The following is a 24,325-nucleotide window of genomic DNA, read 5'->3' on the forward strand; positions in this document are numbered from 1 at the left end:
CCCAAAAAATATAATGAAAAGAAAGGACGATGTGATTTCATAGCGGTGGGGGTCTGAGTGCTGAGACCCCCACTGATCAGAATGAAGGAAAAGAAGCACCTCCCTCGCTGCAGGAGGTGGGATCAATAGAAAGTCTATGGGCTCATCTCTTGCAGGAAGAAGAGGAACTGCGCTATGTGAGTGTTTCAGTGTACTCATTCTAGCGATCAGTGGGGGTCTCAGCATTCAGACCCCCAACAATCAAAACCTTTGATATATAGCTATGAAATATCAAAAGTTTTTTTTTTTTTGTTTTTTTTCAGAGACACTTTAAGAGCTCTGCCACGGCGGAGTATTGCCGGTAGTGTTAGTAGGAGTGACGGCTACATGCTCTTTACATTGTGACTACATTAGTAATCAGTAGGAGCGCTGCTCTCATCATCACTCATGACTTTCCTCAGAACCGCAGCTGCTGGCTGAGAAAACCTTTGCACACAGACGTGTCACTCAAATACCTGCTGCTCAGAATTTTTTACATTTTCAAGTCAATTTGCTGTTTGATTTCAATGATAACGTCGCGGATTGTGTGAGAAGGAAGCAGACACCTGACAGGTTAATGGAATTTACAATTAGTCACTTAAGCAGCTTATGGTAAAAGGGTGGACGGTGTAAGGGAGATGGATCCTGATGAAGTCAAGGCGTGAACAAGATGTAACCAGGGGCAGAGGCTACGACCTCCAAAAGCCTCTCGGTTATATAGGGTTTATATAAGGCTACAGGTAATAGTGGGTTTATAAGGACCCGTTTCGGAAGAATTTCAGTCATTCCAGTTTTTTAAGTATTGTGCATCACAAAACCTACAAAACATAAGGAGATAACTTGAAGGCTTTGTACATGCAAAGGCAGAAAACTTCCTATAAGTAGTAATTAATATTAAAGGTAACCTGTCACCACCATAATGTTCCCCAACCGCCGGCCATACCTCACAGCTATAGTCAACATGTCTCCAACAATGTCTTTGTCATCCAATGGAAAAGTTTGCCAAAAACAACTTTATTCCCCAAGCGCGGTGTGTGCAAATGGGCTGCTTGAATTCAAGGGGGCAGTGGTTTTGATGCTCCAAGGCAAGCGAGTGGTGCCACCTTCTTAGCGCTTTCTCCTGATTAAAAGCTGTGCGTTTTTTTTTCTTTTCTTCAGACGCAATACACTTGAGATTCTGTGTGTGCGCCATACTGCTTTGTCTTCAGGGCCTCTGCGGTGAGCCTGGCCTGGCGTACCTGGCTTCAGAGACTCAATGCGCAGGACCCGACTAATTCACTGCGCAGAGACTGACATTTGTGCAGGTGCTAAAAACAAAACAGCACATGCGCGGGATCTCAGGCGCATTGTATCTGAAGAAAAAAAGCACTGAGGCTTCAACCAGTAGGAAAGAGGCCTGACCGGGGCCGTAAGTGTTAAAGGGGTTGTGCAGCGATTTATATTAATGACCTATCATCATCAATATCTGATCTGTGGGGGTCTGACACCCCGTACCCCAGCCGATCAGCTTTTTGACAAGAAAGAGGCGCTCCATGTGAGTGCCGCTTCCTGGTCATTATACTGCGCGGCATCTCCTGTGGAGCGTCATTACAGTGCACTTCCGAGATAAAGTGCAGCGTAAAGAACAGGAAGCTTTGCTAGCATAGAGCGCCGCCTCTTCATTCCAGGTTTTGGACCCCCACAGATCAGATACTGATGACCTATTCTGAGGATAGGTCATCAATATAAATTGCTACACAACCTCTTTAAGACCAGTGCCCCCTTAACTTCAAGCAGTCTATTTGCATACGCCACTCGGGGTGAATAAAGTTGCTTTTTATGTTGGCAAACTTTTCATCAATGGAGACATGATGACTTCAGCTATGAGGTACTGTGGATGGTTGGGGAGGTATTATGCTGGTGACAGGTTCGCTTTAAGATCAAGGCTTAGAAGTTGCAGTGAAGTAAGTAGCAGATGCCGGTCTTGATAAATCAGGGCCTTAGTGCTAACACACATCACTAATAATAAAGTCCCTGGCAAATATTTATTATAAGGGGAATTTTTAAAGCCAGTTTTTCAGAAATCTGCTTTGCTGTAATTTGCACCAAATCTATCAAATATCACACACAGCTTGATAAATGTGGTGCATCTTTAAGTCTAACATTTCTGTCTTGAGCAGTTACTCAACCTTCTATGCACCCCTATACTGGAATAAGATTGAGACTTTTTTCCCCCCTGAAAAGTGGCAGTTGATCAATCTAGCTTAAATCAGCTCAAGGGGCTAACCATTCCCACTTTCGCACCCATTTCTCTAAGCTGGAATAAGTGGTGTAAAAATGCAAAATGGTGCAATTTTTTAGAGCCAGTAAGACCAAAAAGCCACAAAGTCAAGCCAATAGCAGGCCGCGACAGGAACGAGCCTCCCTAGCGTAGCCAACGATGCTAGGGAGGCTCATTCCCATCGTAGCTTGCTATTGGCTGCCCCATCGGCAGATGCTTTGATCTGCGCGGCGGGGAGATGCAGCTGCGGCTGTGACAGCATTTGAAGTGATGCGGGTGCCGGGAAGTGAGGTAAGTACAATCTGCGTGAGGGGCTTGGGCATTGGGGGGGGGGGGGCTTTTTTGTTGTTGGATAACCCCTTTAACAGATATAATGAGTAAAACAGATATAACAATAGCTTCTAAGAGGAGCATAATTAAGAAAAATGTCATAATAAATACAATAACAGAAAAAATAATAAAACTCTATAAAATAGTAGAAAAATACTCTTGAGCGGGTTCTGCGTAGATGAGCACCTGGTTTTCCAAGGATACAATAAAACTGTAAATCGAGGATTGTACCCAGAATAGTGTATTTGTGGGGTAAGTCCTTTTGTTACCCAAGGATAATGGTTTGGGTTTAAAATCCATATAGCAGCTCTCCTTTTCAAGAGAAAAAAAAAGTCTCATGAACTGGGGAATGAACAGAACACTTACCCGGTTCCCTCCTTTTAATCTTTTCAGCTGTAGGTCCGCTAATTCCCAGGATCCTCTTCTGCCATCTAAGATGGTCACATCGCTTCTCAGACTGCCTATTTGGTGGTCCAAGACACTTCCTGTTGCCCTCAGATTGGCCCGTACTGCTCATTTGAACAGCGCTGGCCAATCCAAGAGCAGGGCTGGACAAGCAGGGTCTGAGAAGCGGTACGTCCATCTTGGAAGGCAGAGGAGACACCCAGGAACCTTCTGATCTGCAGCTAAAAAAATTACCGTACAAGGAGAGAACCATATGTGTTATGTTCATTACCCAGTTAATGTGATTTTTTTTTTTCATGAACCAGATGGTCACTTTAAAGATTTTTTTTTACACACAATGAACCCAAAGCTATACTTACGATTCTAACAAGCCAGCACAGCGTTAAGGTGGACGTGGAGTAATGTGTGTTGTAGTGATAGGGTGGCGTTTGGTCGTCTTCCCAGGTCTCATAACGCTCGGCATAAAACACTGCTCTCTTTGGATTCAAAGCACCAATAGGCTACAATAAAAAAATATAAAATATATGATTTTGTTTTTAGACATCAACTCAGTTTTTTCACATTAAGATACATTTCAACAGCTGCATATGTTTACTGTAACCCTTCCTGCATAATAGCTACAGAACTCACTAAGGATATACCGGTAATAGGAGAACGCAGGCCGCTGTTTGATTTCACAGATAATGCCTTAGAAGTTGTCATATGAACACCGACACCTGACAATTGAATAACTTCCCATTAATCAACAGTTTATGCATAATACAGCTCTGCCTAATACAAAAGCCTTACCTTTCAGGGTTAACACACAACGTTGGGTGTTTAAGAGCTCAAATACGCCTGTCACATTCCACAAAACTAAATGACAGCTCGATTTGCTTCACACAGCAAGTAGGGAAATCGAAAGAGGGGCACATCGTACAAAAACAACAACAAAAAAAAACCAAAGCGGAGATGTAAACTGAAACTTTCCAAAATCAATGTGCACTGAATATAATCTAAATGAAAACAGGGCAGAACGAGTGGTCAGTGAATTGGAAGGTGTTCAGCAGCCCCTTAAAAAAAAAAAGATCATGTCCTATTCTTGTCCATATCACGGACAAGGATAGGACTTGGCCTATTGAGGGCCAAACCTTCTGTTCCACAAAATGCGGAACGCACGCGGCTGGTATCCGTGTTTTGCAATTTGCAAACCGGCCGTTTGCATGAGGCCTAACAAAGCTATGGCTTAGAATTAAAGAAGCCAGCAGCTGCCCCTAGGAGGGACTTACTCAATACACAAAAAAAGTCCACAATAAATACATATATAAAAATGAAACATTATTTAGTATAAAATAAAAACATACATATCATTAAAAAAACATGCACATATTGGGTGTTCATGCAACTGTAATAATCTGAAGAATTTATTTATCATGTTATTTGGTCTAAAACATGAACAGTATGAAAAAAAAATGCTGAAAATAGTTTTATTTTTGTGTAGTCACAATTACTGCAAATCTGAGATTTGAGACATCTTCAACCACTATCATCACATTATACCTCTGGAGAGAAGCTGTATAAAGATGCCCCTATATAGATTATCCATTTTAAGTATTATCTAGAAAATAATAATCAAATAATTTAGATCACGCTGTATGATAATTATGGTTGAAGACTCGTGAGATGTTATCTTGAAGAGTCACAAAGTTCGGGCTACAAAACGTCTCTTCCAGCTTGACTGACAACCTCCTCCACCTCCTACAGGTTTTGGATGTGCTGATGCCTTGTACTCCCCGCTCATGCCTAATACAGCAAGGTGCACTTCCTGGGCTTGTGCGGTTCAGCAAATGCATAGTAACATAGTTTATAAGGCTGAAAAAAGACTGTACATCTGTACATCTAATTTGGCTTGTTATCCTGCAAGTTGATCCAGAGGAAGGCAAAAAAAAAACTGAGGTAGAAGCCAATTTTCCCTACCTAAGGGGAAAACAAAATTTCTTCCCGACTAAAATCAGGCAATCAGAATAACTCCCTGGATCAACGACCCCTCTCTAGTAGCTATAGTCTGTAATATTATGACACTCCAGAAATACATCCAAGCCCCTCTTGAACTCTTGTAGTGAACTCACCATCACCACCTCCTCAGGCAGAGAGTTCCATAGTCTCACTGCTCTTACCGTAAAGAATCCTCCTCTATGTTTGTGTACAAACCTTCTTTCCTCCAGACGCAGAGGATGTCCCCTCGTCACAGTCCTGGGGATAAACAGATGATGGGAGAGATCTCTGTACTGACCCCTGATATATTTATAAATCTGAGCCTTGATGGAGTGAGGGGCACATCAACCAAGCTGGAAGTGAAGGTTTGAAGACTAGACTTTGTGACTCTTTAGGATAGCGGTGCCACCCCCATGACTTCAACCGTAATTGGTATACAGCATGAACTACATTATAACAATTTTCTACATATTGCTGACATGTGGCGGCAGTTCGGCACAGTTACATCCATTCACATTTGGCTGTCAGATACTACAGTTCAGGCTGTTCAAGTTCCCCTTCCATCCGAAGTCAGAGGGGTTGGATTTCCACTTTTCATAGGTCTAATCTAAACCTGGAAAATCTATATGAATGACCAGTGGCCAATGTAAAATATTACACATTTATTACCTCAATTATATTAAGGGAGAGTTCACATCACCGTTACTTTTCAATTCTTCTGATTCGTCAGAAGAACAGAAAAATAAAGAAGAAAAAAAACGGATCCTGTGCATCACTTACGCACATTTGGAATCCTTTTGATCCATTTCTCAGATACATTTTTTTAGATGAAAAAAAAAGTCTTGTATGCATAACTTTTTTTCCTTCAGATGGAAATGGCTAAAACGGATGCAAAATGTGCATAATGAATGCTTAGGATCCTTTATTTTTTTACAGGATCCATTTTTGTTGTTAGTTTTTTTCCTGTTCTACTAACAGATAAGAAGAATGGAAAATGAAATGGAGATGTGAACTCCCTAAGATAGTCATTATCCACTGAATGCCTTCAGAAAATAATATAAGAGACCTGTACATGGGTTTCACCATTCAGCCTTATAAAAGGTGCTCATAAAAGTGTGTAAAAAACAACAAAAAACTGAATTACTCTCAGAAGGAAATAAGAGCATATAACTGGGCTACTTGCCCCAGGGCCATGAAGCTTGGGGAGACTGTGTGCAGAGGCTGCCTACAAACCAGATCAATATGCCTGCTGAAGTCTATCACTGGAATAACACGTCTAATGGAAAGAGACGTTGGCTCGCACAGGATACGTTTGTAAAGCACGTTTAATGATGAAAACGGCTCATGGAGAATGGCTGATGGTGTTTGGTGACACTGAGCAGCCATTCTACACATAGTGGGGTTGAATTTTACATTTTGTGAACAGGGCTGAAGTCATGTTAAAAAAACAAACCTCAGAAATCTCAGCAGCTGTAGAACATACAAGAGGAGACATGACTAGGTCTGGGAACAAATGATCTGCTTAACGAGAAGGTCTCATGTAGTAAAAAAAATTAAAACCATGGTAAAATAATATTTTGTCTCTGTTGAGATAACTTACATTGGTGGCAGTGGTAGTGACCCTCTATTTTTCCTTCACTGCCAATAGCTGTATCCCCCTAGTGAGTCAAGCGGTGGTGGACAAGCATGCACGGTTCATATAGGTCTAGCTCCTACTCTGCAGTCTGGTGATGCCTCTTCTCTACTTGTCTAGTGTTGCTATCTTAACTTATCTATGCCTCTATAAGTAAAATGGAGCATTCATTGCTCATCCAGTCTCAAATGAGGAGATGGCTCTGCTTATTCTGTCCCAATCTATACAGTAAAGTCACTAATGAGTTACTGAAAACAGAAAGCACCTATTATAACTGGTTAAAAATCTGACTACCATAGTTAGGATTGGAAAATAAGATTCAGCAAAGCCTACAAGGGGTCACGTGACACAATTTTCTAGATTCCTAAAATAACAGGAAACATGCTGTATGTGAGGAACTGTGGCAACTTACTTATTCTGCTACTTTGATTGACACTTTGGTGATGGGATTTACAGGGTGCAATCTTCAGCTTTGACCGTATATCAAACTGATGCCTTAATCTAAAGGTAACCTGGTGACAGGCTATCTTTTAAAGTTATGTAGTGAAGTACCGCAGTGCGCTGCTCTGCAGATGAGGCCAATAACCTCAACTGGAAGTGCAATTGGCTAATAGCAATTTTCATATTTTGAAGACTCTGCAATGAAGACTGGGAAGGTTATCCTCTGTAACACAAGTGTACCAGGTGGGACTCAGACGAAATCTCCTACTGACTTTTGGATAATGCTTTACACCAATCTGATTATATATTTTTAATATTATTATGATCCTTAAAATAGTCTAATGTGGCAGGCATGCCAGAGTATTACCAATTAGATTGTTTTTTCCGGTACTTTTATATTAATGTCTTATCCTCAGGTTAGTATGTAGTAGAATGGAGAACCGCACTCAATTCAATAGATTCTGGTGCCAATCAAGGGCTGAGAACAGCCAATGTACATATAGCGAAAATGAAGGCACACAGATTTTAATTTGCAATCAAACTTTTTTTTTTTTTTTTAAGTTTTGCAGTAGTTTCATCCAATTGCCCAATATTTATCCTCAGTGTACAAACAGAGTATCTCGACCAGACGTTTCGGTCATTTCAGACCTTCATCAGTGGTCACATTTTTTATCTGTTCTGGTGGGGAGATTAGGTCATCAGGGCTCGGACTCTGTTTGTACACTGAGGATAAATATGGGGCAATTGGATGAAACTACTGCAAAACTAAAAAAAAAAAAAAATGTTTGATTGCAACTCAATTTTCGCATTATCCTCAGGTTAGGTCATCAATATCTGATTGGCATGGGTCTGACACCCCCCCAACCCCTAACGGATCAGCAGTTCTACAGTACATACAAGTTGATCTAGCACTGAAACGTGTTGCATAAAATAATTCTTCTTCATTGTAGACAAGACTAAAATCACCATGGTACTTGGTCTGCATGTAATCACCTACGCGTTTTCGAAAATTCTTACTCATGCTCAAGGAAAATTCTTACTCATGCTCAAGGCAGTTCTATAGCAGCTCCTGCACTGGAACAACACAGCTCCATCCACTATGTAGTGGACGGAGCTGGTTACTCTCAGTGCTGCGTCCATTCACTTCACCAGGAGCAGTGCTGCATTAACCAACTTTGTCCACTACACAATGGACGGAGCTGCGTAGTCACAGCCCCAGAGCTACTGCAGGGCAGCCGATGTTTTGTCCTCATTTATTGTCAATGGGGACAAAACTGAACGGCGTACACCAGAATGCATTCCGTTCTCTTTGGTTGTGTTCCCATCCTGGACATAAAAATGCTGCAAGCAGTGTTTTTGAGTGAGTCATGGGATGCGGAGCAAGACGGACACAAAAGAGAACGGATCCGGCACCCATTGAGTTACAATGGTTTTAGTGAAGGATCTGTTATTGCTATTTTAGAGAATACAAACGGATCCGTTCAGAACGGATGCAGGCGGTTGCATTATACTAACGGAAATGTTTTTGCTGATCCATGACGGATCCAGCAAAAATGCAGACGTGAAAGTAGGCTTACTTGTTTTTTATGGTTACAAATGGCAGTACAGGCACTGCATCATACGGGGACAAGAAACTCCTATAAAATTAGGAGACAATAGTCTAAACCTATGGAAATTATTATTAACTACAGCATGATTATGGTGCCATTAAAGGGGTTATCCAATACTATAAAAATGTCCCCCCTATGCCGTGCCCCTCACAATGAATATACTTACCTGGCTCCCCGTGCCGCTTCTGGTCCCTGTACTACCGCTGCTGCCTCTCCCCGTGCGCGGATCCAAACATCCGGTTTCGGGAGCAGCCAATGGCAGACGGGGACGGGCCTCCCTACCGTTACCCGCAATGCTAGGGAGTTGTGTGTGAGGGGCCCTGGCATATGGGGGACATTTTTATATAGTATTGGATAACCCCTATAAACACCATCAGCAGTGCATGATCCTAGTCCAGTGAGTTCCCTAAAACCGCCATAGAAAACGTAAGGAAAATGGACATCTCATCGTTTTCCCTGCTGAAGAGAAAACGAACTGCACACTGCTTTTGGCAGAAGAGTTCACACGTCAATGCTTTCATTTGCATTATTACAGTACGAGGCCTGCAGGCGTGATCACTTCCTGCAACACACTAATTGTCATTCTTATCTCCTGCCACTCAAACAGCTCAAGTATTAGCAAACAGCATATCTGGTGCTCAGTGAGGAGGCTTGTCCGCGGCCTCACACTCCCATCATTGCCGGTAACAGTGAACTGTGATGAACTCAACCGCAGGGCTGAAGGCTGTGTGTGGTTTCCGACTCGTTGTTGGATTAGTCAGAGCGAGTTCAGCGTGGTGACGGGTGCACATGTTGTGATCTGTCCAACAATCCGACAAATGCCCAAGGCCATCTATGATCAGTGGTTATCACTGGGGCCTTGCAGCGCTGGGGTCCTGGGTTTGAATCCGATCAGGGACAACATCTGCATGGAGTTTGTATGTTCTCCCCGTGTTTGCGTGGGTTTCCTCTAGGCACTCCGGTTTCCTCCCACACTCCAAAAATATACAAAATTGGCTTCCTATGAAATTGACCCTTGACTGCCAGCGTCAGTGGTCGCCTATGGCAGCCACTGACTTCCCAGGAAGTCTGCCCAGCCGCAGAACTATCCCTGCGCTCACTGTGATTTGTCATTGCGTGTAAATACCAGAAGCAAAAAAAAAAAGGACAGAATGAAGGACATATGGACAATACAGACATGGAGACTTGCAGGTCCATCTAGGGCTGTGATGGCTAACCTCCGGCACTCCAGCTGTGGTAAAACTATGACTCCCAAGATGCACACTTGCTTGGCTGTTCTGAGAACTCCAAAGAAATGAATGGAGCATGCTGGGAGTCGTAGTTCCACCACAGCTAGACTGCTGGAGGTTAGCCATCACTGAATTCTAAGGGCTGTTTCACACGAGCGAGTCTATTGCTGGAATCACGCTCCGTGATCCTCCGCTCTGGACTTACAGGAGCGCACGGCATTATCATGATTTATAATGCTATGTGTCTCTGCTTGGCCTTTTCTCCACAGAATCATAGTGACATAAAGCTGTCAGTATAATTCTGTAGAAATAAGGTCAAGCAGAGACACATAGCATTATAAATCATGATAACGCCGTGTGTTTCTGCAAGTCCAGAGCGGAGGATCGCACTCACACACGGAGCGTGATTCCTGCAATGGACTCGCTCGTGTGAAACAGCCCTAAGGCCTCTTCCACACGAGCGATACCGATTGTGTCAGGATCTGTTGAGGAACAAACTGATGGTTTTGCATGCAAGTTCACTCAAGTTTGCTTGCGATGGCGTTCAGTGTGTGCGTTTTTTCCCTACGGATGCAATCAGTTTTGATGCGTTTTTCACGTGCGGAAAGAAAAACTGAAAAATAATTTTTATCTCCTCAACTATCAGTGAAAAACGCATTGCACCCGGATGTCTTCCATTTTTCACGCAATCCCCATTCACTTCTATGGAGCCAGAGATGTGTGGAAACTGCACAATATACTTTGGGATTTTACCTGAACACAGAGATGATGCATGAAAAAAACCCGCTCATGTGCACAGACCCACTGAAATGAACAGGTCAGGATTCAGCGCGGGAGCAATGGGTTCACTTTGCATCCGGACAGAAAACTCGCTTGTGTGAAAGAGGCCTAAAGCTGGCCATACACATTCATCAGCCATCTCTGTTGACTCCCCCATAAACACACAGATAATCCGTTAATTGGAAGAGAGGAGAAAGCCAGACTTGTGGAGGCTCATCTCCCAGGAGGACAAAGGGATCAAGTGAAAATATTTCATTTGACAGATCCTTCTCTCTCTCATCTGTTGGGACAGAGTCAGGAGCTCCCCATACACAAAAGACCATTGATCGAACCCGGTGATCTTGGCGGGTTTGGGCAACAATACACTAATGTGTATGGGGGGCCTAAAAGGGGTTGTGCAGAGTCAGGATATTGATGCCCTATCCCAGGGGTCAGCAACCTTTGGCACTCCAGCTGTTGTGAAACTACAATTCCCAGCATGCTCCTTTCATTTCTTTGAGAATTCTGAGAAGAGCAGAGGAAGTATGCATGCTGGGAGTTGTAGTTTCACAACAGCTGGAGTGCGGGAGGTTGCCTACCCCTGCCCTATCCAATTGGCTGGATGAAGAGGCTGCAAGTGCCGAGTCTTCTGCACACTGTCTCCCTTATAGCGGAGATCAGTGCAATTACACCTCCCTCTCCCATTCACTCGAACAGCTGTAATTACACCGCACCGCCGCTACAAGGACGACGACGCGCAGGCAAACAATGAAGACGATGCAGCACCCGCACAAGCTCCGCTGCCTCTTCAAACAGATAATCGGAGGGGTGCCAGGTGTCGGACACCCACAGATCTGATATTGAGGAATTAACCCAAAGATCATGGAAAGGAGAAATGAGTAAATATTACCAATTCTCCCCATGCCATGATAGGGGTGTGGTACTGCTAACCAGGACTTGAAGGAAGCCCCCACTATAAGTGTTGCCCCTCCACTCTATCCCCCCCCCCCCCCCTCTGGTTATAATGGTAATAATTGTCGCCAATGGAAATGAAATAATGTGCAGTACATAAAGTCTTCCTGTATCAAACATCCCCCATTATGTACAGAAAGAATATTGTATGTATGTAACACATGACGCTTTACGCTCTAAATACGCGTCTACTAATTGCTAACATTTACGGCACACTCCCTGCAGAGTAGGGAGGGGAACGCCAATTAGCACATCAGTAAATCTAACAGCTGGATACCATATTAATCTGAAATTAGAGGATTTGAGTCTTATTGTTTTATAGAGAACAACAAAACTGAAAAATGTGCACACCGCAGAGTCCCACAGAGACCGCCACACCAAAAACTTGTTAACAGTTATAACTTATAGGGAGCCGCAAGAGTTCGAAGGGAATTCTCTTCATCGTCATATATTGTATCAGTGAACCCACAGGGAACGGTGGAAAGTGTAAGAATGGAAAGGAGACAAAAAGTATTTATCAACTATGGCAACATCAACATAGATGAGAAACACGGACCCAATGAAGAAGAAACTGGAGGCGGACTACAGTGGGAGCAGCGCTGCGACAGCCACTATCAGAAAATGCTGCCTCTAGTGGAGGTTAGGATTCATGCACATGGACGTATTGCATTGTACAGATCTGTGAAAATACACCCATGCAGGGACATATTTTTTGTCACCAATGCAAAATCTGTTGCAGTTCCATCTCCCCACCATCATGCATGATGTGTAGGACTGGTCTCCTAAAGGCACCCTCAAGCTCCAACGACAAACCCACCCTCTGTAGGAATATGCTTAGAGAACACAAAAAAAATTATATATATATAGTAACAAACCATCAAAAAACATACAATTATTCTTGACCGTCTTCAGAGAAGTTATTTTTTTTACAAAGTTTCTTATATTTTGCGAAAAGAAAAGTTTCTACATAAATATGAATTACCTTTGAAAGATCCCTGAAGTTTCCTGGTAAGGTTAAATCCAACTCCTCAGATTCATAATTTGTTAACACCCATGGGAATACAGGATACTGATTCAAGTCGTTATAGGTTCTCCCTGAGAAAATCAGACCAAAAAAAAGAAGTGTTACCGTCATTCCCAAGAGACTTTTTAGCGCATTTATGGTGATACTGTACACCACAGACACCTCCTATAGGGTTGTATTCATCACAGGAAGAACATCACTGTTTTCTATAAAAATAAATTATTGGGGCGCTGAAAAACAATGTTGTCCTTTATATTCTGATTTCCCTGAAAAAAAATCCTGCAATTAAAAATAACACACAAAACACCGCAAATAGGGTACGTAATGTATTGTTCCAGGTATAAAATGAAGCAATGTCTCCCGTCAAGAGATTTAAAAAGGCGCAATCGGGAAATCCAGCAGGAGGTTCACCTAGCAGGACAGGCTTCCAACACTGTACAGTTGCCTGGGCCAGTGTCTGGGGACAGGAGATAGGGTCTCTCTCATAACTGGAACCACATTACAAACAATGCACCAGGCCTTCAGATCAAAATCCGCTTAAAAGGGTTATGTCATGGTTGACGTAACAAAGGAAAATCAGACATCATACAGCACATGACAATCTCTTTCTAACAAAGCTAGAACCAGTCCTGTATCTCACATGGATCCAGAGAGCTCATAAATGTCTCTAATTGTTCTGCTAGATTTTCTTTAGGCTGGCAGCTCGGGTGGAGACGTGTCCTTCTGCTGTAGTTTCCCTGTTACTGCCACATCTTCTAACAGTAGTTGAAGAATTAAACTTTGCGCATGCAACCACCTCAGTGAGTTGGACAAAATATAAGGAAAAAGAACAAACATAAGGTGGCGCTATACAGATACAATTTATGGAATTTCTGTGGCTTTTGATCCGTTTTGGTGTATTATTTGGATTCAAGAAGTAAGGTTATAAGGCTACATGCACATGCCCCTGTGTGTGTTTTGTGATCCGCAAAACACAGATGGCGTTCGTGTGCATTTCACAATTTGCGGAACGGCACAGACAACATTTAATATAACTGCCTATTCTTGTCCGCAAAACGGACAAGAAAAGGACAGGTTATATTTTTTTGGCGCACCACGGAACAGAGCACGGATGCGGACAGCCCACAGAGTGCTGTCCGCATTTTTTGCGGCCCCACTGAAGTGAATGGGTCCGCACCCAAGCCGCATGCGGCTCGAATGCGGACCAAGACAATGTTCGTTTGCATGAGGCCTTAGAGAAAAATTTAGACCTAGGCACCTGGTTTTGGCTCACAATCACTGACCGAACACCGATTGCACTTTAAGGGCTCATGCACACTATTCGATTTGCATTTTTTGTCGGTTGGATGCGGACCCATTCACTTCAATGGAGGACGCAAAAGATGCGGACAGCACTCTGTGTGCTGTCCACATCCGTATGTCTTTTCCGTGGCATTCACAAAAATATAGAACACGTCCTACTATTGTCCTCATTACAGACAAGGATGGGCCGGCCGTTCCGTAAAATGTGGAATGCATGCAGCAGTTATCCGTGTCATGATGATCCGCGATTTGAGGACTGCAAAAACGGCAATGGTCGTGTGCATGAGCCTTTGGTCTGAATCTTCTGGGCCACATCATTACCAGCACTTGTAAACAATGTTAGGGCTCTTTTACATGTCAGTGAATCACGGACACGTGCCGTCCTTGGTCTCCACGGACAGGACACTTAACCCATGGATTTTAATGTGTTTATACATCAGTGATTTTCCACTGACAGTGGGTCAGTTGGAAAACCAGAGATATGTGAGGCAGACTAAACACATCCATTGAAGTCTATGGGTCCATGAAAACCGCTGACACGACACAGATAGCATCCGTGTTCTGTCAGAGATTTTTACGGACCATTGGTTGGAGATGCTCTGGAAGTTGGAAATTTTTTTCAAGGCAGTTTTTCTAATTTTTCTCTATAGAAAAAAAACAGCACATAAAGTGTATATGAAGGCAAATAGAAAATTACTCTGCTACAGTTTTTGTCTGTAAATTACAAGAAGCTAAACTGATAAAATGAGCTGGTTAGCAGAATATCCACTAAAACCCCCTAGAGTAACCACCCCAAAAAAAATAAAAAAAATTAAAAATAAAACTGTAATAATAAAAGCAATAAAAACTAATTAAAGCAAGAAAAAATAATAAATATATCACTATTTAAAAGTGTTGGCCACTTTGCAATGTTTTTCTGTATGACACTTCTGCTGATGTGTGCAGTAACTTTTATCCATATTGTATTTCTTCTGCACTTTTGCTCCTCACTGCCCCTTCTGTAAATGGTGGCGGTGGTGTTTTTGCAACTGTTGCCCCTACTTATGACATCACTAAAAATGGCTGTTTTTTCTCCACTGTGTTTTTTTTTCTACTGCACAGACTTTCAGCGCCTGCGCAGTATAGACAATTCTCCTCTGGCTCCTGTGTCCCTTCCTATATGGGCAGCTGCCATGTAAAGCGAGCAGGCGCACTGTAAAATGCCTCGTTTATCCACAGGTGCAGAATCCGAGTTGAGACTGCACTGGGGCTTTCACAGTGGGCACGCCCGCTTCACTAGGCGCATATAGGACAGGACACTGGAGGCAGAGAATGGTTTCTACTGCGCAGACGCCGGACAACTCGTGTAAAGTCTGCGCTGTAGAAGAAAGGACCAGAGTGCACAATGCCGACTGGACAGGAGATGTAACACAGCCATTTTCAGTGATGTTATATGTGGGGGCCGCAGCTGCAAGAACACACCACAGCCGTCAGGACTAAAAGTGCAAAAGAAACAGAATGTGGATGTTACTGAACCCATCAGGAGTAACGAAAAAAACACTGCAAAGAGGCCAAACCCTTTAATTTTGTGAACATATAACAAATTTCCATACAGCGCTGAATGGTATGTGGCAGCAAATGGTGTCAGAAGGCCCCCCACTGCGCTGAGAAAACTGGTATTGCTTTCACTGGGTCACATAACACCCATGTTTAATGATCTGTTTTTGGTGTTCCCTGGCTACAAACTAAATTGAAAATCTATCCCTGCTAAACCTGACAAAAAGAACCTAGGTTATCAATTCCCAGGCCAGGAGCAGATTTACAGTGCTGTCATAGGACGGCTTCCTTCTAGGTTTTAATGATGGTTGGTTTACCAGACCTGAGAATACTGAACAGAGCGCTCCTTGTTCTCTGAGAAGTCATCGAAATGCAGCCGTTTCCATGTTCAAAAAACATTGTTGGTTTTCCTGCAATGTGCACATTTGTAGACAAGTGCAGGGTCATCCTTAAAGAGGTTGTGTCATCGGAGACATCGTTGGCCACCAGTGTTAGATGGAGTGTGCACCGCGCATGCGCTGCTTGCTCTCACTTCCACTTCTATTTAAGTTCAAAAAATCGCTGAGCGAGCGCACTTGACTATTTCCAAAACTCCTAAAGACGTGAATGGAGAGCGCACTGCACATGGGCGGACACCTCTTCAGTCACCTCTATGGGAGTTTCAGAAATAGCAGACAGTCTACACTTTTCATACGGAAAGCATATGGCCGTAACGTGTGCTTTCCGTTCCGCAAAAAGACAGAACAAGTCTGATACTCGTCTCCGCAGAATGCTGACCACAGACCCAATGAAGCCAACGAGTCTGCAAAAAATGAGGATGCAACACGGACAGTATCCCTATTTTGTGGGTCGGCAAAATACACACGGTCGTGTGCATAAGTCCTAATATGGTTCTTCCGGACCACCTACACCAGGTGACAATGTCACTGGGGACGCACATGTAAAACCAGAAGACAGGACAGGGTAACACCGCGCCCGCATCGATATGAAGGGATCCACAACGGCCGCTTCAGACAAAGGCTCAAAACAACTAAATACTTTTTTTTTATTTCCTTAATTAAAACGTTCAATTTACTGGTTGAGTTTTAAAAGGTGAAAAAACTCGGGAAGAGCTGCCAAAAAAAATTACAGCTGCATTTTCTTGGTGATCATGTTAATGACAGCAAAATATTGTTTAATTAGATGATTCCAGCATCTGGATTAACACTCTGCGAGCGATGTTCCTATGCTTGTCTGCGTTTTCACACTTTACAGACATTTTGTCATCTCTAGGTCATTAGGAAGGAATTTTTAATGATTTTATTTTTTTTTTTAGAAGCCGGCAGTTCGGGTTACATCTAATTACATGACAATAATAAGCCCAACACAGACTGCAGCTAAATATACACATAATTAGTTAGCAAAAGCTTGCACATCACAGAGGGGAAAAAACTCTGAAAATTGTGGGTGAGGGGGCTCACCTATATTCCCAATCTAATTAATAATTTCAAGGTTATGGTCGTCCAGTGCCGTAAGGACACTACTGCGGTGTTAACTAATATTCTACACCTGCTGCGCCTGTTTATGGTGCTTTTTAGAGGCTTTGGATGTGAAATGCTAGGCAGTGTATATATATATATATATATATATATATATCTATCATGATGTATTTATTAAAGGGGTTGACCCATCTTGGACATTGGGGGCATATAGCTAGGATATGCCCTCAATGTCTGATAGGTGTGGGTCCCACTTGGCTGATGTCCGATAGGTGCAGGTCCCATAGGTGGGACACGCACCTATCAGACATTGGGGGCAGATCCTAGTGATATGCCCCCAATGTCCAAGATGAGAATACTCCTTTAAGGTTCCCCTGATCTCCTTCACACTCCAGTCCACCCTATTGGACAGGAGTGTTTTTAGGCCATGCAGGAGCACGTGTCAGTTCTGGGCTGTATCTCAGTAGAGGGATCAGGAGGAGAAAGAATATTTTGAGAATCACTGTAGAACAGAAAGCAAGCTATATTTCCACAGTGACGTTAAAAGGGGTCGTCCAGCATTAGAATAACATGGCTGCTTTATTACAAAAACAGCGCCACACTTGTTCATGGGTTGTTTCTGGTATTGCAGCTCAGCTCCACCAAAGGGAATGGGGCTGAGCAGTAATACTATACACAACCCGCGGACAGGTGTGTGGCTGTTTTTGGTAGAAAGCAGCCATCTTTTTCTAGTCTCAGCAAACCCCTTTAATACCAAAGGGATCTGTAATGCCAGTTTATGATTATTGCTATCTTTGTCTTTTCTGTCAGTATTTTTAGGGAGAAAATATCCAACATTACAAAGTTTATATTACACAATATAATAGGTGAATCCAAGTCCCTATCAGCATCTATCTAGTAAACTTTTTTAAAAAGTTACATTTTGCATAAGATTTAAATCTTTTATGGGCTTGGTTATCCGGACTCTCAGTGTCTCTCATAGGAGTCCTGATTGAGAAAAAATGGACGGCACTGTGCTTCTATTGGGATCCAGGTGCGCGGTCAACAGGTCAAATCCCCATATAATTGTAATAGAAAGACCAGCACTCCGTAGTTTTCTTTGCTGTAAGATATTTCTTTATTCGTCACCCATTTGTGACGCGTGTTTCGGCACAAGTGTGTGCCTTTATCAAATAACAGGTGATGGCACACACTCATAGGAGTCCTGTCAGGATTTATTCTTGTTCTTTCTCAAAAATCCTGCTCCAAACCACATAAAGCAATATATCCCATAGCTCAACTTCTCTGCCTCTGTCTCACAGATAAGGCCTCATGCATACGACCGTATGTATTTTGCGGTCCACAAATTGTGGACCCACAAAATATTTTTTGCGGACCCATGGGCCTCAAGAAGTCCATGGTCCGCATTTTGCGGCCAATTATAGGACATGTTCTATCCTTTAGCAGAACATTCATACGGATGTGGAAAGTACATGGGCCATCCGTGTGCTTTCCACATCCGTATGTTTGTTCTGCAAAAAGATAGAATATGTTTGCAAAATCTGGAGCATGGACCCATTGAAGTCAATAAGTCTTTATCCGTATTTTGTGGACCACAAATTGGACACGGTCATGTGCATGATGCCTAAGGCAGAAATAATGACCTGACAGGTATACATTAAACTGGTTTTCCGGTAATACAGATCTTTTAGCAGCAGCCTGCCCCCTGAAATAGAAGATTCATACTTACCAGCTCTGGTCCCCTGCGCTGCCTCCATCTTCTGGTCCCCGCACTAGCGACATATGGGCATGGTCACATACACAGGTCCAGCCAATGACTGGTTTCAGCAGTGACGTGCTGCTTGTGGCCACATTACTACTGAAGCCAGTCTTTGGTGCCCATGCACCGCTGGAAGCAAATAGCGCAAGGACAGGAAGATGGAGACAGTGCGGAGTACTAATCTTCTGTTTCAGGGGCAGGCTGAGGGCATTTGTTTAAAAAAAAAAAAAAAAAAAAAAAAAAAACTGTATTACAAGAAAACCCCTTTAAGGCTACTTTCACACTTGCTGTAGCCTTTTCCGGCAGGCTGTTCTGGCGGGGTAACAGCCTGCTGTATCCATGCCGCCGCTACTCCACCATGCCACTGGAAGTCTGCTCCGGCCCCATTCACTATGATGGAGGTGGGCCGGAGGTTTGGCTGTAGCACAGCAAACATGCCGAGAGGTGGCTGGACAAAAACTACAACATGCTGCGTTTTTTGTCCGTCTGCCTCTCGGCTTGTTTGCCGTGCTACAGCCAAACCTCCGGCCCGCCTCCATCATAGTGAATGGAGCCAGAGAGGCGTGGTGGACTAGTGGTAGCACGGATCCGGCAGGCTGTTCCCCTGCCGAAACAGCCTGCCAGAAAAGGCTACCGCGAGTGTAAAAGTAGCCTAAAATAATATATTCACATATACCTAAAATTTATTTTAAATACTGTTGTCTTTTGCCATAGGTTTTGCAGAGATCCTGCATAACAAAACCTCTAAAAATAAAAAAATAAAAAAAAATAAAGGAAAAATAATATATAAAAACAAAATAAACAAAAAACATACAGAGAATAATTACACTGGGATGAATATCCTGTTTAATAAATATGATTCAGGAAAGAATGCTATCAGAAGTAATAGAAGCACTGGATCCACAGCATAATTTATGTGAAGAGCGGGATTAGAGGTAAGTAGACAGAACATGGTTACCTAATCATGCCACACTGTAGGTGACATCTGTACTAGGCATGCTGCTGTTAGTCTTGTATCTGCTTCCGCTGTTGAAAATGACTGAATAGTAAAATTACATCCCTCCCCCCCCCCCCCATTATTATTTCCAGACAGTTCCTGGCAATGGTTTGTTGCCTCTAATAAAGCTTCAGACAAAGCTGTCAGCTGGGGAAATGGCAAGAGAGTTAGGCACTGCCTCCATACCAATCAATGCATCTAGAGCTGGGCTGATAGGTTCCTGCCTTCCCTTATCAAATTTAATGTGAGTGCTTCAGAGTCTATCATAGGGCTGCAGCTGAGTCCCGGAGGGATAAACGCATTCGATCAAGTCACGCTGCTCAGGATTCTGACAAACATAAACATATTAGAAAGGATTGTAGAGCCAGAAGCCTTACCTGCTATGGTATTAAGAAACATCAAGTATTCAAAGTTTGAAATCTCTCGTCGCTGCCAACGCTGAGTCATGTTGGAGGATTTAAAGAGCTGCCTGGGAGTGGCCAGGGAGATTCTCCTGTAAAATAATGAAGGAAGGGGCCATCACAGCATGCAACAACCAGCCAGACAATAATGGTAATTTTCCTATATAAAATATATTACAAAAAAAAAGCTGTAAATACATAGTAAGCTTCTCTTTATATCTTATAGTTACTGCATGTCAGCGGCTCCGATAAGTGGCATCGCTAACATCAGGGATAGGAATGGGAGACGTGTTCTTGATGAGCATCATAGACCCCATGACTGACAGCTTTTGCTTTGCCCGTGCAGCTCTTATGATCTTCTAGCAAGCTGTCAAAAATGTCTTTACTTTCTGGATATATGACATCGAGAACGGCCTCACAGTGGTAGAAAAAGCTTCAGTGATCTTTTCTGGGCTTGTTACTGTATCTTTAGAAGATTCGCTTGATAATAATAATCCCTAGTTATACAACACCAACATAGTACGTGGCGCTGTGCTGTAAATAACCATTGCATGTGCAGTACCCCAGACCTGGGGGTATCGGCAAATGTTTTCTTATTATGCATTAAGAATAGTAATGTATTCTTCTGTCATGTATTTTAGATGTTTGGCGATGGCAATGGTTGGAATCACCCTGTTCCTCCCCTCTTGGTAGGAGTGGGCTGGTCCTGCTTCCTGCCAGGAGGGGGAGTTCCAGAGCAACCTGAGACAGGAGAGGAAGCACATGTCTGAGCTCCTGAGAGGGATTCTCCAGAGAGAACAACCAACAATTTTCTCAAGTAAATCCTTGAGAAGAGAGACAGCAGAGTGACCAGCTGAGACCAGCATTAAAGGACGCTGCTGTAAGGTGAGGGACTACAACTAAGACACCCGTCACCCATACTACTACTAGGCCAGTACAATACAAGTGCTAAATTCCAGCCAGCCAGTAATCCTTACTGGTGGCAAAAAACTGCACTTGGAAATTGCTGCTATTGAATGTACCTGAAGTTACACTTTGCATTTCGTAAAAAAAAAGACTGTTCTAAGTTTACTTCAGGCCTTATTCTTCAACGCTACATTTCCACTGCACCAATCCCCAGGGAGCAACGGCCTGAGGGAGTGCACTGTGACAAAACTCCATCAGGGCTACTACCACTTCCATCTCCTGCACTGACTCCCCTGGGGCTCTCTGCACATGTTCCATGCACAGCTTCTGCACAGTGGGGTTTTCCAAAGACCCCTTAAAACAGCATTGATTGTCAAAAATTGACTGGTAGTGTACAAATACTAAATATGTACAGTGCTGTCCCCAGGACCTATCCACAGAAGAGGCTACATGCGAAACGCATGAGTGTGAATTGTATGTTTTTTGCCCACTATTTCTTTCCCACCTCTAGCTTTATCTGTTTTATATCATTAGGTCCTTCTGTGCCATTTACTTAATAGCACATGGAAACATCAGTTCACAACAGCTTATATCAGGTGGTTATATATGAGGGCTGACGCCACACTTTAGCATAAGTTTCAACCATCCAGTTCTCTCCATTTTTTCCCCCTATTCCTGTCATTGCTATTTTGTATCTAATTATTTTAGATATTTTTATATGTTATGTAAATAACGTATTGGTTTCTATATATTTGCTTCCCCGTGTTTGTTGTACAGCGCTGTGGAAAATACTGCAGCAACATAAGTTAAGAACAAACTCTAGCTACACAAGGAACCAGCTAATAAAAGAAGACACATACCTGGCTTGTGGTAAACCATAGCTGGTGCCAACGCCAACCCGAGGTAAACTGTATACAACTTTCTTGACAGTGGCTTGATCGGGAAAATTAAACATAACGGAGGCTACAGAATGGAAAGAGGTGGAAAAAGTAGTTCAGGTTGAGCACTTAAAGCCTAAAAACCCTGTTTCTAGCTAGGTATAGGTGTGTCTTCCTTTGGTACAAAGGGATGACACCAAGAACATAACATAACACTATTTGGAGACATGGAGAAAGGAAAGGGGAAGCCAGACAGAGCAAGATGCATCATGATCAGAAGATTCATAATGACTGGTTAGGGTTGCAATTTACTACTGTCATTTCCAATAACAGTAGGAAGAACAGCTCTTGAGCTCAAACTACTGCTCTAAGTACAGGAACAGTTTTGAGAACATAATGTAAGTTTAAGTACTTTGACAGAAATGTATTTTTTTTATAATTTTTTTTTGCAGAAAGAGACAGTCCGACCTGGACATTTATGAAATATGCAGAGTATAGGCCATAAACGTCCGATAGGTGCTGGTCCTGATTCTGGGACCTGCTTTCTTATCTCAAGAACGGAGCCCTACATTTAATTCTTCATTTACTGCTTAGAACCTCTAATATTTGCCAAGCGCTGGCTAGGCTATTTTTGGGAGTCCCATAGCAGTGAATGGAGAGGACGCTGAGCATGCTCTCTATTCATAGTTGAGCCCCATTCTTGGGATAGGAGCAGGTTCAAGAGGTGGGACCAGCACCTATCGGACATTTATGGAGTATCCTATCAATTTTTCATAAATGTCCAGATGAAGCAACCCTTTTAGAGGGTACGGCGACACTAGCAGGGGCCAGGATCGCAGGGGCATCGCAGTGTGATGTTAATCCCATAGAAATGAATCTGGTCGCAGTACCAGTAGAAATGAAAGAGGTCGCAGCATGAGTTGCATGTATGCCGCGACTGCGACCCCTGAAATTCTGCTGGATCTTTTGCGATTCAGGGTTTTCAGTAGCGGCCCACATGTAACTCATGCTGGGACCTCTTTCATTTCTATTGGTTCACTGCTACAATGTGATGCCCCTGCAAGCCTGGTCATGACAGCGGTCGTGCGACTAGTATCTTCGTATGGACGTACCCTTGACAAAATACAATGCTGTGTAGATTTTAGCAAGTCTAGGTTTGTGGCACTGTTGTTGGCTATGTCTCCTCATGCTAAACTCAAGCTCTTTTTAAAAGATATACCATGTACTATAATAAGTGGCACAACTCAAAGAATAAATTCCCCCCCCTATGTCCCTTTTACTCATCGATTGTGACTGTCTATACTGGAAGACAGTAGACTGATAACATGTATTCAATATATCTTTATATATATATATAAACTCACTGCGATTAGCCATGAAGACTTCCAGGGCCGTGTTCTGCAGGAGGTACCGTCTTGAAAAAACTGCTCGGATCTCGCTGAACATCCATTTTCCATGGAGGCCTTCGGTGTAAGCAAGAACCTAGCAAAAAGAGTACAGGAAAATCCCAAAAATTATATTGTGAAATACGCTTCCAGGGGTGTTTTTACAAGAAATGACATTTCTTTTTGCAGAGCTTTCCCTGTGAATTCATTATCATTACTTAGTAGGAGAGATTAATTAGAAAAGGTTAGTCTTTGAGGATCAGCTGCTATTGACTATAACAGGAACCTATGGGAAATACAAAATGAAGACAGTCTGCTATGATTGAATGGTCTCTGAGGACGACACTTGTCAGACATGTTTGAATAAACTTTTTTTTTTAATCACGCTGCGTATTGTGACACTACTTCTCTCATTCTCCTTTCATAAAGATTGAACAACGGCCCATGTGAATGCTCTGCCAGCGTCAGGAAACAAAAACGCACTGAAATGCCAACAATCTGCAAAAACAAGCATTTCCATCACACAACACAGCTGAGGATACATCTCACCGCCTTTGGAAAACTACAGTGTATTACGATTTACTAGGTTAATATTTAGGCGCTCTGATTTTATCTGCTGGAGATCATAAGTGGCTATGTGGCGGTATATACATATGTTATATCTATGCATGTATATAACAAATACTGCTTCAGAGCCTAGAAAAAGCTCTCAGTGTATAAGTTATACAAATCTATAGGGCTCTATTCACCCAAAAAAGGCCAAAATAGCATCCTTCCGGCCTATGTTGGGTGATACATGTCAGCCACTGTATGCCTATAGATTGGCATATGCCCGAGTCTTCTGTTGGAGGTAAATTTTTCAAATGTATAACTCCAATGTGAAGGCTCAAATGCAGTCTGCACAGAGACTAAGGGTACTTTCACACTAGCGGCAGGGGACTCTGGCAGGCTGTTCCGGGCGGGTGAACAGCCTGTTGGATCCGTCCTGCCGCTAGTTCACGTGTACCCCCGGACTGCCGCTCCGTCCC

At 43.0% G+C, this 24,325-nt stretch overlaps 1 protein-coding gene across 11 annotated transcripts in view; it reads right to left on the reverse strand.

Annotated features, from left to right (window-relative positions):
• NBEA (neurobeachin) overlaps positions 1-24,325 on the reverse strand; it is a 580,876-nt gene that overhangs the window by 81,996 nt on the left and 474,555 nt on the right. For all 11 annotated transcript variants that reach the window (XM_044287233.1, XM_044287230.1, XM_044287232.1 and 8 more), the window contains 5 exons: positions 23,277-23,394; positions 21,895-21,997; positions 20,105-20,220; positions 12,614-12,726; positions 3,373-3,513 (listed from right to left, as the gene is read on the reverse strand). In XM_044287233.1, the coding sequence (XP_044143168.1) occupies positions 3,373-3,513; positions 12,614-12,726; positions 20,105-20,220; positions 21,895-21,997; positions 23,277-23,394 (591 nt within the window). The remainder of the gene's footprint in view (positions 1-3,372; positions 3,514-12,613; positions 12,727-20,104; positions 20,221-21,894; positions 21,998-23,276; positions 23,395-24,325) is intronic.

The sequence above is a fragment of the Bufo gargarizans genome, chromosome 3 (assembly GCF_014858855.1).
Source record: "Bufo gargarizans isolate SCDJY-AF-19 chromosome 3, ASM1485885v1, whole genome shotgun sequence".
In the NCBI taxonomy this organism is placed as follows: Eukaryota; Metazoa; Chordata; class Amphibia; order Anura; family Bufonidae; genus Bufo; species Bufo gargarizans.